Source organism: Paralichthys olivaceus, chromosome 13, assembly GCF_024713975.1.
Source record: "Paralichthys olivaceus isolate ysfri-2021 chromosome 13, ASM2471397v2, whole genome shotgun sequence".
Classification (NCBI taxonomy): domain Eukaryota; kingdom Metazoa; phylum Chordata; class Actinopteri; order Pleuronectiformes; family Paralichthyidae; genus Paralichthys; species Paralichthys olivaceus.
This window is the reverse complement of record NC_091105.1, coordinates 9,490,607-9,506,163: the sequence shown is the minus strand read 5'-3', so window position 1 is coordinate 9,506,163 and position 15,557 is coordinate 9,490,607. Positions and strand designations below refer to the sequence as shown.

Below are 15,557 nucleotides of genomic sequence, written 5' to 3'. Positions count from 1 at the left end.
GAGAACCCTGCAGAGAGAGAGACACAGCAAAGTTAGTGACAGATATTCACAGGTTGTTTTGATTTTGTTTTCCCTTAATTCTACTCCCAATGTTCAGATTATATAAATTACAGCATGTAACTCTTAATTCTCTTGAACCAGACGTAACTACCTGTTCATAACATTTTTTTTTTTTTTTTTAACTTTATTTAAAATCACAGACGGATTTCAAGTTGTCAATACAAGTTTTCAAATTGTATATAAAACCAGACTGAGAATGAAGATATAGAAAATAAACAACAAAAGGACAAAATAAATTAGCAAAAGGGAAAAAATGGGGTCAAGAAATAAATAGATTATTTATATTCTCAATTTTGTCTGTTTTCTTAAATCAGACATTGTGGTGCAATTTAAAATAAAATACAAATTAAAATATCTTCCTGTTTAGTTCAGAATACATTTTATTTCCGGCCTCCCCACGGCGGCTCTGACCAATCAGCGTGTCCCAAACAAAGATGAGACATACCGACAGACATTGCTCCGCAGACTCGCTGTGGATGAAAGCTCTGATCAGAACTAACACCTGAGACCCACCGAGCTCTGTCAGCTCTGAGCTGTGAACATGTTTTACTACCCTGCAGTGTTAACACATCAGACCGGATGTTTCTCTACAATCTGGTGAGCAAACCTTCAATCATGCTGTTTTAAATCGTATCATATTTTAGCTAAAGTGAAGTTTGTCGTTAGCCGCTAACTGCTAACTTTCTACAGGTGCTTTTTAATGGAGAAACGTGAATGAACAGCAGCTTTTTAAAATGTATTTCAGAAGAAAGGGTTAAACTTCACAATTCTTGTAAATGCTAATAAAGTAGCATGATGTGTCAGCTGGAGCTAAATCACACTAAAGAGGTTTTCTTATTATTTTCCTTAAAATAAAATTACTACAGACTTTATAGATTAGATTGATATGCTGCTTCTTCTCTGTGACTCTTTATTACAGTATTTGTTATAGTGATTCACAGTTAAACCCAGATTCTCTGATGGAGGGTGCAGGTGCATCAGAGGCAAAGAAGAAAAACATGTCTGCTGAAGCCAGAACAAGAAATGTGAGACTTTGAAGTTCGGATTAAAAACAAAACAACTTTGAAGATGAGCTGAAGGTCAAAAGCTGTGTGATGATAAAAGGGATGAATTCCACATGGTCATGAAGGTGTGAAGTAACCGTGAACTCATTATGAAAATAAGACTTCTTGCTCTTTACACTCAGATCGTATTTCAGAATAAAAAGTTCAGAAGTGCAGAAAGTAGTTTCTTCAGAGATCATCACCAGGATACAACAGAAACACTGAAGTGCTCTCACCTAAACACTACATGAGTTACTGCATAATAAATACAGGAGAGAAGTTTCTGTCAGATGATTGCATTCATTGATGAAAAAAATTCTCAAAATGTCGTTATCAAAACCTTATGACAAAGAAATATAACTGAGACTTATATTACTTACAGTCTAACCATACACTTTATTATTAATATATATATATAGAGGTTTAATCAAGATAATAAACATATTTTCTAAATTCTTTTCATACGAGCAAACCTTTATTCTGATCCCTCTGTGAAAGGCTCATTTTGGCTGATATTACCGACCAGCTGGTATTTCAGCCCGGCTCCAAACTCTAGAAACTACAGTTTGAAGTTTAGCTTATTTAATCCGCCTTCATCTTTGTAACCAAATGACTAAAATAGGAAACAACATCATATCCATGTCCTGTGCTTATGTCAGGCTCGTTGCCACCAAAGGGATCAGAGTTCCTCGCAGAGATTTCCTGAAAGTGAACGTCAAAAGCACATGGTGAGTCATTTTACTTCACTTTCACATTTTACAATTAGCTGATCTGTGAGTCTCTACTTACTATGGAACTAACGCCCTGTACAGCGATGACATCATGAATTATCTGCTGGAACGGGTCCCAGCACCTCGACCAGGTCTGCCTCGACCTCGCTTTTCCCTGTACCTGTCCTCCCAGCTGCAGTATGGAGTCATCGTTGTCTACCATCGCCAGTGTGCTATTCTCCTTGGTAAGAAATGATTACCGGACAGGAGTGGAGAGTGGTTCAGTGCGCTGGTTCTTGACTCTTGACTTGGTGTCCATGTAGAGGAACTTCATACCATTTTGGGTCAGCTGTTGAAACAGAAGACGTCAAAGAAAATTGATATAGATGAGCAGAACAGGTGAGAGCAGACGTCAACATTTTACACATTGTCCTGCTGTTTGAATCACAAACTAATTCCAGATCCTTGTTGCTGTCTCTCAGACAAGCTCTGCTTCTCCCAGATGCTCTGTCTCTGATGGAGGAGGCAGAAGGAGCTCTGGATCCCTTATTTGGAATGATGTACATGCAAGAGGCCATGCCGAGTCCTAGTGCACTGATACAGGTATCAAACACCAAAATAATGAAATTAACATTTAGCAAACATTTGTCAGTGGAGGCTAATCTATAAATCATTCCAAATTAATAAAATGATTCAGAATAAATTATTGTGCCTGTCCCATGTCTCAGATTGGAGAGGAGTATCTGAGAGAATCCTCTCCTGAGCATCCTGAACGAAGCAGCCTGCCTGCTGCTGCTCCTGCTGCTCCTGCTGCTCCTGCTGCTCCTGCTGCTCCTGCTGCTCCTGCTGCTCCTGCTGCTGCTGCTGCTGCTGCTGCTGCTCCTGCTCCTGCTCCTGCTGCTGCTGCTCCTGCTGCTGCTGCTGCTGCTCCTGCTCCTGCTCCTGCTGCTGCTCCTGCCCCTGCTGCTGCTGCACAGGACATTGGTAGGATGACATGATGTGCAGTAATGACATAAAAATAATGATCTCTTCAGGGCACCGGGTCACTGCAGCAGGAAGAAAAAGAAAGTACTGTGGAGGCAAAAATAACTAAGACAACTCTCAACGCTGGGTTATTACAGCGCCTTAGACATGTTTGAGTACAGATGATTTTTATTTATTTAGCTTCCATTCCTCTTTATATTTGTTTATTATATAAGCTGTAAGGCCAACATATCATTTTTGTATTAAACTGAAGGAATGCAAAACAAGAAATATGAGCTAGGCCTATAAAATATACATATCTTTAGTGATAATCACTCAAAATACTAGTAGTTCATATTGTTTTACTATTCATACAAACAAATACAATATACAAATGTTAAATAAAAACATAACATGGAATATTTTATGTAAAGTGATTCCCACCTTGTTTTTGTTCCGTCCAATGAAAGTGTTGGTATGCTTATATATTACTCACCATATTAATAAGTCACAGTTTTTCAATGGTCTACAGAAAATCAAAAAACATTCCCACTTGAATCATCAAGATACATTTACTCTTCCTGGGTATTGTCCTACTCAGCCATCGAAAACAGTTGTTATATCTTGTGTTTAAACTAAAAACTCAAAAAAATTTGATCACTGTGAATTATAATTACAAGTAATAAGTACTGATTGTGTTCTTCAGATGTTCATTTATCATTAAATATTGATTATTCAGCAGATTGATGCAATATGAAGGTAACTTATTAAATCACAACTAATACATTACAGTAATTTTTAACTAGTTTAGGATAAAGTACGGGATACAAATGTACTAATTTGACAAAAACAGTGACAACACAGGGTGTACAAAATGGATTAAATTCACACATTGATAGTAGATTTACAACTATTTGAAACACCAACCAAAGCATCTTATAGGATTCATTAAGTCCTGTCTTATGTAATTAGCAGCTTTAATTGAATTGAACCACATATTAAATATTTCTGGAGATGTTTGTACAGTATCTGGGGCTCTGTGCAGTGATATGCAGAGAAATACCAACAGGTCACAGGAGCAGATGGAGCTCGGAGACTGTGGCAGAAATACAGAGCAGAGAGACGCTGCTGTAGGTCAGGACGGGGCAGAGCAGGCTGCCGTCAACAACATCCTCCTAATTGGCCGAGGCTGATGCTGCGATGTCAGGATGTGTTGAGCAGCTGCACCTCACTCGGCTGAAGAGCGCACTTTAATTGCGACTTGATTAGTTGCATCTTCTCCTGCCGGCGTCAGTGGGCTGTGCAGCTGTGAAATGTCGAAAGTGGCTTTTGATTAATGTGATCCATTCTTTCTTTTCATTCCCCAGGCATAACTGCATCTCCAGACTCCATCACTCTCAGGGAGCTGGAGCCTGTCACTATCCCCATTCCAGAGGTGCAGTTGTCAAAGATACTCATGTGAAGATATATATGTTTTTTTGTTTTTTTTTAAATGTTTTACTGATCTTCACTTGCATTCATCTTCTCTCTATTTTTCTAAATGCTAGTTTGAGGGTGTGGAGCTTGTTGATCACCATCTAGATACCGTTCGGTTCCTCATGGCCCAAGCAGATCACTTTCCAGAAGGTGTGTGAAGATTTTAAATGGAAATAAAGGAGAGACCCTTGAATAATTATGTTTTATCTTCCTTTAACCTTTTCTGACAGGGGATTTTGTGATGTTGAGAGAGGAGGTGACACCAAGAGAACCAGACAGGGAGATAGAGCGGGGAGGAAGAGATGAAGAGCAGGACAAAGACAGAACAAAGGAGATCACAGGATCCACTACTGAGTAATTCATCCAGACGTACGGACGAGATAACATCAACGTAATCACACACAGATCCACTGACTGCATTTCTACCCCTGTGTCAGATTACAGCCCACCACTCTCCCCGGTGAGGAAGCCACGCTGTTGCCTCAGGAAGAGCCTGTCGTGTCAGAGGAGAGGCCAGAACCCCCTCCAGGCCACCTCACCCCCGTGTCTGAGCCCATCCTCCCCTCGCCGCCGTCTGCACCGAGACATGCGAGGCCAAGCCTGGAGTTACAGGTGCCACTCCTTCTTCAATAATGTTTCCACAAGATGGGAGTAACTTAGTCAATGATTAGTGAATTATTCATGAATACATCATTGATTGGTAATAATCCTTTAATAGGAACGAAGACCCCATTTGGCTGGTGTTGATCCGCCGCCAGTTATAGATCAGAGCTGGAGATAAAAACTGTCCAGGCTGATCCATCTCATTATTATTAGCTTAATGTGAGGGATCCATATTAAGATTGATCACTTATGTCATGTGTTTATTTTGTCAGTCGGGCTCTATTATAATATTAATCACTGATGAATTGTTTACAGTTTGTTGCCCCATCTAACATACAATATAAAAAACAATATAATAAAAGCATTTAAAGAATGTCCTCGAAGATATCTAGCTTTGCCAAAACTTGTTCTAATTAGTGAATTAAATGTATTAATCTTTATTACAAGATTATTTACGATTTAAAAACCCAGTAATAAAGTGTATATTATACATTATTAAGTGTTAGTTTAATGAATATTTTTACCTCCCACAGTCCCCTAGTTCTCAGGAAGCGCCCCCTCCAGAGGTGAAGGGGAGGAGGAGGAGGAGGAGGCAGCTGCTCTTCTTCGACCCAGAGACGCAGATCCCCCAGGAGGCGCTGCAGAAGCAGATCGACAACCCTCTGACTGAGACCAGACGTCCACATCTCCCACCGCCCTCGTCTCTCGAGACTCGCTCTGCTGCTGATCTCCTGAACAACCCCTGCACCTGTCAGTAACACAGTACTGCTTTTACCCGTTAGTAAAGAAATGAATAATAATGCACAGTGAATAAATAATAAATTCAAAGGTCTAGAAAGATATAAAAGTCAGACAGCAATAACAATCAGTTGTGGATAAACAACATAAGACAGATGGAACAAAACATATAAAATGATATCAGGAGGTACACAACATATAAAGTTCTCAAGTGAAATATAAGTACACAAGTATGCAGTCAAAAAGGCACAGGGTACATATCACTATATATAACAGCTTGCAAAAATAAGTACATTTTAAACTATGCAGTATGTATCGCTATAACAAAACAACACTTCCAGGAATTTATATTTATAACATAAACTATTCATTTATGTCCATCCTTCAATAAAAAATCAGTAAATTAAAGATTTTCTAGATTCTATCATTTTTGACCATATATCAGGATCAGAAGTGCTTTATTAATATAACAGCAGCAGGAGGTTCCTGTAAAACCAGTGACACCACATTAAAAATGTGAATCAGTAAATTATGTTTTTCTCTTGTGTCTTCTCACTGTTATGATTTTCATTGAATGTGATTTCTCCAAATTGTTGTAATTATTTATTGATGTCAAGTTTAACACGTGTCAGTTTTAATTCTGCTTTTCCTCAGACTCATCTGCAGCTACTGCTTTTTTTGAAAGGTTTCAACTCAAGTACAGTAACCTTTTCAAAAATAAACCACAAAGCATTTTTTTTTCTCTGCAGTCTTGCCTGAAGAGGTGCTGTCTCTATGGCAACAGGCGGCGACTATCACGCCCATCTCCGGCTCGGACTTGCAGGTCGGGGAGAGAGGGCCTGAGTCCACAGATTCTGAGAAAGAGAGGGATCAAGAGATGATCGAAGTATCGGAAAGAGAGGAGGAGAGACTTGAGCTCAGCCCCAGAGAGGTGTGGAGGAGTGTTTGCATGTGGTTGTCTATTCATTGTCACAAAATGAATAATAATAAAAATAATGATGTGTGTGTGTGTGAATGCAGGTCCAGAGAGATTCGGCAGAACAAGAGAATGATATTTCAGGTAAAACCATGAGACTGTGCTAATACAATAGCATTTTACAACCTGAGAAAACAGATTTCACAAATGTTAAAGTACCTGACTGGGGACAGGTTGTTTGTGTTTAACTGGGGGTGTTGTCCTTTGCACTGCAGTTGCCTTCAGCACAAGCTAAAGTGGTTTGAGCGTTCACAGGGGTGAGGCAGAGGTCAGAGGTCGGGGTTTGGCATGTATCGCTTATGGTTAAAGGTTACTGCAAGCTTCCAGGGAATGAATATTAGCCAATGCAATGTCCTCAAACATGTGTGTGTGTGTCTCTGTCTGTCTGTCTGTCTGTCTGTGTGTGTGTGTGTGTGTGTGTGTCTGTGTGTGTGTGTGTGTGTGTGTTTGTGTGTGTGTGTCCAGGCCTTGGTACGCTGATCCTGGAGGGCTCTGACCAAAAGGAGAGATCTCGAGAGATCTCGCCCGTGCAGTTATCGGAGAAAGAAGGGTAGGTAACAAACAAATATTTGTTAAGTGTAGAGTTTTATTTGTGTATATATACATATATATATATATAAATGTATATGTGTGTGTATTGTGTGTGTGGTGGCAGGTCCATTGTCTCCAGGTCTGTTTCCGTACTGCAGGACATCCCAGAGGTGGTGGACGAGAAACCAGCAGCTGAGTTTCCAGGGTAACGTGAATGCATCATAATTATTAACCAGAAACTTTTTGTTTCGATATGTTTCGATACAAGAATATGTGTGTGTGTGTGTGTGTGTGTGTGTGTGTGTGTGTGTGTGTGTGTGTGTGTGTGTGTGTGTGTGTGTGTGTGTGTGTGTGTGTGTGTGTGTGTGTGTGTGTGTGTGTGTGTGTGTGTGTGTGTGTGTGTCTAGGCTATTGCCGGATGTGGATGAATCTGCAGCTGTGCTTTTTCGGTCTCTCCTGCCGCCAGAGGCCAACCGCCGGACTGTCAGCACCATTTTTCAGAGGCTCCTTGGTAAAGGATCAGTTTCCGTTTTCATTGAATCTCATTGCTCATGTTGAAGTTGTGTTAATGTTTCTGGATCAGCACCTGAGGAAGCTTTTTAATCAGTGTGTGGTCAGTGAGTAAACAGATCTGACGCACCGTTAAGAATAAGCCAGTTCTCTAGTATTATTATCATTATAAGTAGTTGTAGTATTCAGATCTTAATGAACAGACTAAATGATCAATTTATAAATCCTCCATTAAAAAAAATTGTGCTAATATAAAAGTACAGAAGTAGTTGCAGCAAAGTATATTTTTAAAGTAAAAGTACTGGTTTGGTTTATCTGATTGATACAATGGTACATGTGACACATTTAGTTTATTAATACTGAAGCAGCAGTCGGTCAGCAGCAGGTTATTAGGTGTTATCCTTTTGGGTCAGATGTGAAATCACGTGAGAAGTTTAGAGGGAAAATCACTCTCACATACTGTAGCTGTCTGAAATGTGATCCAGGCTCCGCTCATCAGGTTTGTTGTATTTTAGAATCTTGTGACTTGATCTATTGTTTAAAACACTCATCTTAAAAGTATCTAGTAATGGAAGCTTTAATATTAATGTAATGGAGTAGACAATGCAATATTTGGAAATACAAATGGAAATACCCAAGTACAGTACACAACATGCAGTACATTGTTCATGTTTAGTTTTTATTATTTTCTGTGCTCAGTCAGTTTTCATTACATCCGTTGATTATTTTGAGTATACTGATTGTCTGAATCTTGATGTAATTGTCTTGCGTGCAGGGATTGCCTCGGCCCAGAAGGTGTGTGTGGAGCAGCAGGAACCTTACGGCGACATTTGGATAACACCTGGTCCCGACTACAAAGAGGTGGTGCTGACTTTGTAACGTCGCCACAAGCTTCCTGTTCTGACATTTCTTCAGGTTCATAATTCTGGATTTTTTACGACATAACACAGAAATAGTCGGATGTTTTATAAGTGATCGGATCCTACGATTTCTTGTTGCATCTTGTTGACATGTTTGAGATTATTGTGGTTTTTAAAACATTTTACTGCAGTTTTTAGGTTTTTCAGTATGAATTGACATTGTTAATGTGATTTATAATCTGTATGAACTTTATGAGCTTTAAGATGATTATTTTCACAGTTTTTAAGGTTTGTGTTTTGGATATTTTCAATGTGCATTGATTGTGACATGTTATTCTGCACAGATTAAGAAATGACATTTTGAACAGTCTCTGTTCAAGTAGCGTGTCCCTCAGAATGTAAGCTACAAAATAAAAGCTTTTATATGAGTTCTCTGAGTTATTCCCGTGGAGAAAGAGTGTATTGTGAGGCATGTGCAGCATGCAGGGCAGGGCAGGTGTTGCAAAACATGCTGCTGGGGTTAAGGAGGTGCAAGAGGGAGTGCAAGTGAGTTGGGTGAAACTGGATCCCCCCCTTCTCTCTCCCCTCCATCGCTCCCCCGACCACATCTTGATTCTCCTCTGAAGACTTTCTCAGGGGGCTGGGACCAAAGTTTATTATTAGCATCTGTCTCAGCTCTCCCTCTCTCCTGTCGCCCTCCTCCTCCTCCTCCCGTCTTTTCGTCTCGTTTCTGTCTGTCACTTTTTGTTTTTGTATTCTACTTCAGCCGACCTCTTCTCTTTTCTTCTCTCCATTGTTTGATTTTCACTTTTCTTTCTTCTTCTTAAAGGTGTTCTTTTCTTCTGTCAGTTTTGTGGTTGGACTGTGTAGTTGTGTCACGTCTTTGCTCCTGGTTTCCGTTGACAACACTGCAGGCTATTTTTACTTTGTCACAACTCTGTTTGTCCTCTAGTTTTTCTTTTTGTCGCAATTGCTTTAATATCGCATTGTCCCATCCTCTTTTCCTCGTGGCGTAGTGTTCGTGCTGCTACTGCTTCTCTTGTCTCTCCTCCACTTTACCTCCATCCTCTTCCACCCCAGCTCGCTCCGTCCTTTCTGCATGATGGGAAAGACAGAGCTGTATTCCATGTATAAGAGTTTCCTGGACTGTATTTGCCTCTGCCTCTCTGTGAGTATCCACATTTCATTTTCTGTGCATGCATGTGTGTGTGCACTGCTCTGAACAAATCACTGTCACCTCTGCATCATGCTTGACTTTTGACCCAAACATTTGCACCATACTGTGGCACCACAATATTACATTTTTTGTCTTCAAGCCCACAATCCTTGACGACAGATCCCATGCAGACCGAGTGTGTTTATGTGCTTGCGTCTGTGCGCAGCTAGTTAGTGTCCCACAGTTAAGTGTCTCCTCAGCACATGCTGGGCTTCTGATATTAATAACAACCTCAGAATGTAGATGGAAATAGAGCCACTGCTCCTCCGACGAAATCCAGACGTCATTTGACATTTCTTATTAGCTTCTTTTAAAACCAGCTCTCGTCACATTAATGCACAAGCTCACACTCATTTAGGGTTGATTTTAAATCATGTCTGCAGCTCTGAAGTAATGCATGAGATTACGAGCCGTGCGGATTTGTTTCACTGTGTGTGCATTTATCTGTCGGTTTGACTCATCATCAAGTCTAAGTCAGGTCTAAGTGCAGCCGGTGACCTTTGCCCTTTAAGTCCCAGTGGTCCGAACATTAGTCAATCTGTTTTTAGTGATGGAGGCGACACAAATAGGTTGATCTCTGCCCTGATTTTTTACTCTTTCGCTCCACCTGTCGCACATTTTAGTTTGACTTTGTTTTTCAGCGGAGCAGCTCCGAGGCTGCTGTCGACAGTGAGAGGGACACTGAGAACGGTCACCTGATCTACAAGAGTGGGGACATCCTGGAAGACAGATGTGAGTATCAGATCAAGAAGAGTTGGCTGCCTTAATAAAAACAATCTCCACTTGTAATAATCTGTTTCACCTCAATCTGCCTTTCAGACGAGATAGTCGACACTTTGGGTGAGGGGACCTTTGGGAAAGTCGTACAATGTTTGGACCACAACAGGTTATTGGCTTTGAACATTGCACCAAAATTCAACATGTCTGATCTGCTCAGATTTTAAATGTAGTATTTATAAATGCAGGGGAGGAAGTCAAATTGCTCTAAAGATCATTAAGAACCAGGAGAAATACAGGGAAGCAGCCAACCTGGAAATCAATGTGCTGGAGAAGATCATTGAGAAAGATCCACACAACAAAAGGTGAGTTTGATCATTTTGTTGAGATTATGTTTCTATTGTTTTTATTTTCATTCATTAAATCTCTGTTTCTTTTTCCCATCAGGCACTGCGTGCAGATGCTGGACTGGTTTAACTACTACGGCCACGTGTGCATCTCCTTCGAGTTGCTGTCCCTCAGCACGTTTGACTTCTTGAAAGCAAACAGCTTCCTGCCTTATCCCATTAACCAGATCCGACACATGGCCCACCAGATCTGCCACGCTGTCAGCTGTGAGTCCGATGTGCACAGCTCCGGCTGCGCTGCACCACTTCTCTTTTTCTCTTTGCTCCTGCATCATAGTCAGTGGTGACAGTAAGCAGGTTATTCACAGTTGTTCCACTGCAGCGCAGACTGTCACCTGCAGATGATACAAGTGTTCCTCATTTACATTCTCTCGTTTCATACCAGGTATCGGCGACAAACACAGACAGGGTTTAAATTTAGGATGATGCTGTTTTTTATGAATATTTACTTCGTTATAAATAAACAAAGAAAAACAGCACACACATTCACATTATTTTCTTTGGTTTTGCCTTCGAATAGTGACAGTAAAGAAAAACAGGCGACAGGGAGAGAAGAGCTGAATGACATGATGGCATGCAGCAAAATCGCCTGTAGGGAATCGAACCAGGGAGCTGCTGCTTGATGGCATATATGTCTATGTGGTACACATCTTAAATATATTTATATTTATGAGAATATTTGTGAGGCTAGAACTACTTTATCATTTTTTTAACGTATAAGCATAAATACTGTTGCTGAAGTGCTCTTCGGCAGAGAACCCTGGTTTACAGAGGAACTGGTCTGCAGCTGTGTATTGATTCAAGGTTGTGCTAAGAGAGAGAAACGAGAAACGTTATAAACAGGTTGTGAGACAGAATAAGGTACTAACTAGACCTTAGGTATTAAAGTAATGAATAAGATTATACAGGGAATCTTTTATTGCCTGCCCAGTGACTACAGATGAAATTAAGCCTTTGTGACTCACTCTGACATCTTTGTGGAAATGTTAGTAATATGCACTGTCCCTGTCAAATAAAGTAAATTAAAGTTAAAGCTGAACTGTCACTCATGGCAGGAAGATAAAAAAAGACAGTCACCAGTGAAAGATCAATATTTTATCAAGAAAACATAAAGAGTCAAGTGAATTATATTTAATTAAACCAATGCTTTATCAGACAGAATGTCAGAGTCACTTCTATTTAATCTTCCACTAATTTCACCTAAAATCTATTTTTTACATTTTTGTCCAACTGAAATTTCGTCCAGAGGAGGATGTTAATAAATCTAAAATTTACTCTCTCCCCCTCCTCTTCCTGTCTGCAGTTCTCCATGACAACAAGCTGACTCACACCGACCTGAAGCCAGAGAACATCCTCTTTGTCAACTCAGAGTTCTCCCTCATATACAACGCTGAGAAGGTTAGAGACAGCTGCAGGCGTGAAGGCTGGGACCTTCAGGGGGAGGTGGAAAAAAGAAAACCAGGATGTTGAATAAGCGATGGATTAATTCGATGAGGAGAGGGAGAGATCGCTTTGTAGTCGCCCATTTGGATGCAAATTTAGTCTCAGCAGAACCTGTGAACCACCCACATGTGTTCCCTGTTATAGGCGCTCACATATTTATCTAAACAAACTGAGGATTGTGTTTTTTGACCTTAGTGTGAAAATTAAATCAATTTTTATCAAGAACTAGAATCATCCCTGTGGTTGAGCCTCCACCGACCACTGAAGTCTCAGCCGACATATATGTTTTTTTCCAGACTCATACGAGGTCACCAAGACCATTGACCATTGAATCAAATCACTTAATCTTTTAGTCCACGCGAAGGCCAAACATTTGAAGAAATTCCCCAAAGGCAGACTTGAGATACCATGTTGGTGACTCCATGTTGGAGAGGCCCAGAATGATTTATGAGGCCACCTTGACCTTTGACCTTTGATCGCCCAAATCAAATCAGTTAATTTGTTGGCACAAGTGGACATTTGTGCCAAGTTTGAAAGGATTCTCTTGATGCATCCTTAAGATAACGTGTTCACAAGGCAAGAAATGGGATTAGTGAGGTCACTTTGACACCTTGGCCACCCAAATCTAATTAGTTAATCTGTGAGTCTTAGTGGACATTTGAGACAAATTTGAAAAATGTCTCCCAGGGCATTCTTAAGATATCATGTTCACAAGGTCACAGTGACGTTGACCTTCGACCTTTGACCACTAAAATCTAAACAGTTAAATTTTGAGTCCAACTGAATGAATGAAGTTTGAGAAAATGTATTTTTGTAGTTTTGGTCATTCTAAAAAACTATGAAAACTAAAAAAAGTATACTTTGTACTTAAATAGATCTTAAGGGCTTGTTTCCAGTCTGATTTTCTCACTGATTCCTGACAGACATCGTTATAGCTGCTGTGTTTCCACGTCTCAGCCATTATTCTGACGGGTTCGGTCACATTAGAACTGGAACGACTGATGACCGGTACGACCACAGAAACTCATAAACCATGATGGTCTTCACAGTGTCTCCCCCTGTCTTCCTCAGAAGTGCAACGAGAGGAGAATAAATGACACCACGGTGCGGGTCGTCGACTTTGGCAGCGCCACCTTTGACCACGAACACCACTCTGCCATCATCTCCACACGTCACTACCGAGCTCCGGAGGTCATTCTGGGTAAGAGACGTTGATTCAGAGTGGAGACCAATCAGAAGCTGTCGGTCTTGTTTAGTTGACTATAAACGTTAGTTGACTTCGGTCCGTCTTTCCTCCCACAGATCTGGGCTGGAGTCAGCCATGTGATGTGTGGAGCATCGGCTGCATCCTGTTCGAATACTACGAAGGCTTCACGCTGTTCCAGGTCACATGAGTGCTTGTTCTTGTACAGATGTTGAAAGTAGCATGAACTTCATGTTGCTGACATCTTGTTTTTATTTACAGACACATGACAACAAGGAGCATCTCGCCATGATGGAGAGAATACAGGGACCAATTCCTCAGAGAATGATCCAGAGGAGCAGGTATGACTCAAAGCTGCTCCACACAAATACAAACATGTTTCCTTCCATCTGACATGTATTCATTTTTTGTCCAGGAAGCAGAAGTACTTCCACCGAGGGCGTCTGGATTGGAACGAGGGCTCCAAGGCCGGACTCTACGTGAATGCCAAATGCAAACCACTGAGGGTGAGCCGAGACAGGTTTACATTTTTACACACCAGCTTAGTATGTAGACCTTCTTTACCAACATGCTTCTTGCGTGTTATTACAGAAGTACTTGTTGTCACGTGGAGTTGAACACCATCAGTTTTTCAATCTGCTGGAGACGATGCTGCAGTACGAGCCCACAAAACGCACTTCTCTCTCTTCCGCTCTGCGCCATCCCTTCCTCCTGCCCCTCATTGAGCCAGGAAGGAGTCGGGTCTGGAGAAACAGCCTTGATCTGAGCAGATGACGGAGAAGAGATCGCCCTCAGTCGTCTAATCGAATTAGAGACAGGGAATAAAACAATATGAGAAGAGCAAGGCAGATTCAGTTACTGTAAATGGCACAGACACGGTCATGTGCTTAACTGTGGTTAAAAAAATAAGGAAGCATGAAAGACACATCTTTGTTAAGCCTCTTTATGTTACGTTCATTTCACGCATTTGTCCAAAGTGACGTACAAAACATGTTGCTGATAATGTTGAAATTAACCTGGTACTGTTCCAGATGTTCCAGAAGTGCAGGCCCCTTCTGTTCACTATTTATTTTTGTCCAATATAAAATTATTTTTCAGTCTCTGAAAACTTCAAACAAAGACTTTTGTTAGTGTTGCTTGATAATTGCATCGTAAGTGCAGATTGATGTGAAAAGTGAATCCATCCAGTAGTTTCCCTGCGAACAAACACTGATGACAACAACATCCTTGGCGGAGGAAAAGAAATATACTTGACTTTAGCTGAATAGAATAAACAAGTTGCATCCGCCTGTCAGGGGAGTTTTGTATCAAACATAAATAAGTGGAAACTGATGGAACGCTTTTCTAAATATCTTTTCTAATATATAAAAATGTAAAAGAAAAGAATTGTAGTAAAATGAACAAAAAGATGTGGAATAGTCTTTTAAAGACTGATCCTCACATGAAGTTTAACCAAGTCTGCTAAAACAAATTACTGTGAAATATACCTTTATGTTGTATCTCTAAAATTTAGAGGATATCGATATAAAAGTTAAAAAATATGATTTATAATTTAACAACATGTGTTTTTGTAAAACATTTTGTATAAAATGACTTGAGTCATTTAGTCATTTAATAAATTCAATTCTGTTAATAGTGTCTCACCCAGCGTACTGGTAATCTGTGCATGTCTCTCACACATGTACACACACACGTCACTGTCCTTGACTCGCTCCCCCACTTTGGCATGTTTATTGAGTGCAGCTCGGCAGAGAGCGTGAGCACAAGGCTGTGCAAGTGAGTGCGCTCGCCAACTTTCCTCTTCAGCCTTGGCAGAGCTGAGAGAGACTTAGTGTCAGCGTATGTGTGCCTGAATGATTGAGACCTTACACTTCTGAAGTGAGTGTGTGTTGGCAGCTGTTTGTATTTGTGTGTGTGTGTATAAATGTGTAAATGATCTTTCTTGGCGATGCTAAAAGTCATTTTAGATTGTTTAAGTGCACATGGAGACTTGTTAAATGAAGGTTTGTTTGTGTGTGTGTGTGTGTGTGGGAAGACTCATGACTTGTTGTTGTTTACTTGGTTTTAACAAAGATTTAATTGTTGTCGATGCTTTTCACA

The 15,557-nt window shown here is 40.5% G+C and overlaps 2 protein-coding genes across 2 annotated transcripts; both read left to right on the top strand.

The window, feature by feature from the left end:
- The first annotated feature begins 83 nt into the window (after positions 1-83).
- Positions 84-8,898, top strand: LOC109633047 (meiotic recombination protein REC8 homolog). The gene is made up of 17 exons (XM_069537592.1): positions 84-657; positions 1,763-1,831; positions 1,916-2,058; positions 2,137-2,212; positions 2,296-2,416; positions 2,542-2,797; positions 4,144-4,211; positions 4,324-4,402; positions 4,483-4,606; positions 4,690-4,864; positions 5,389-5,605; positions 6,343-6,524; positions 6,614-6,653; positions 7,035-7,119; positions 7,225-7,305; positions 7,508-7,611; positions 8,386-8,898. The coding sequence occupies exons 1-17, from the start codon at positions 602-604 to the stop codon at positions 8,487-8,489; spliced, it is 1,980 nt and encodes a 659-aa protein (XP_069393693.1). The 5' UTR covers positions 84-601; the 3' UTR covers positions 8,490-8,898.
- Positions 8,899-9,105: 207 nt separating this feature from the next.
- Positions 9,106-15,098, top strand: clk2b (CDC-like kinase 2b). Its single transcript, XM_069537605.1, has 12 exons — positions 9,106-9,299; positions 9,551-9,638; positions 10,328-10,418; positions 10,506-10,572; positions 10,652-10,768; positions 10,851-11,017; positions 12,114-12,208; positions 13,325-13,454; positions 13,556-13,638; positions 13,719-13,798; positions 13,873-13,963; positions 14,049-15,098. The coding sequence occupies exons 2-12, from the start codon at positions 9,570-9,572 to the stop codon at positions 14,229-14,231; spliced, it is 1,173 nt and encodes a 390-aa protein (XP_069393706.1). The 5' UTR covers positions 9,106-9,299; positions 9,551-9,569; the 3' UTR covers positions 14,232-15,098.
- Positions 15,099-15,557: the final 459 nt, after the last annotated feature.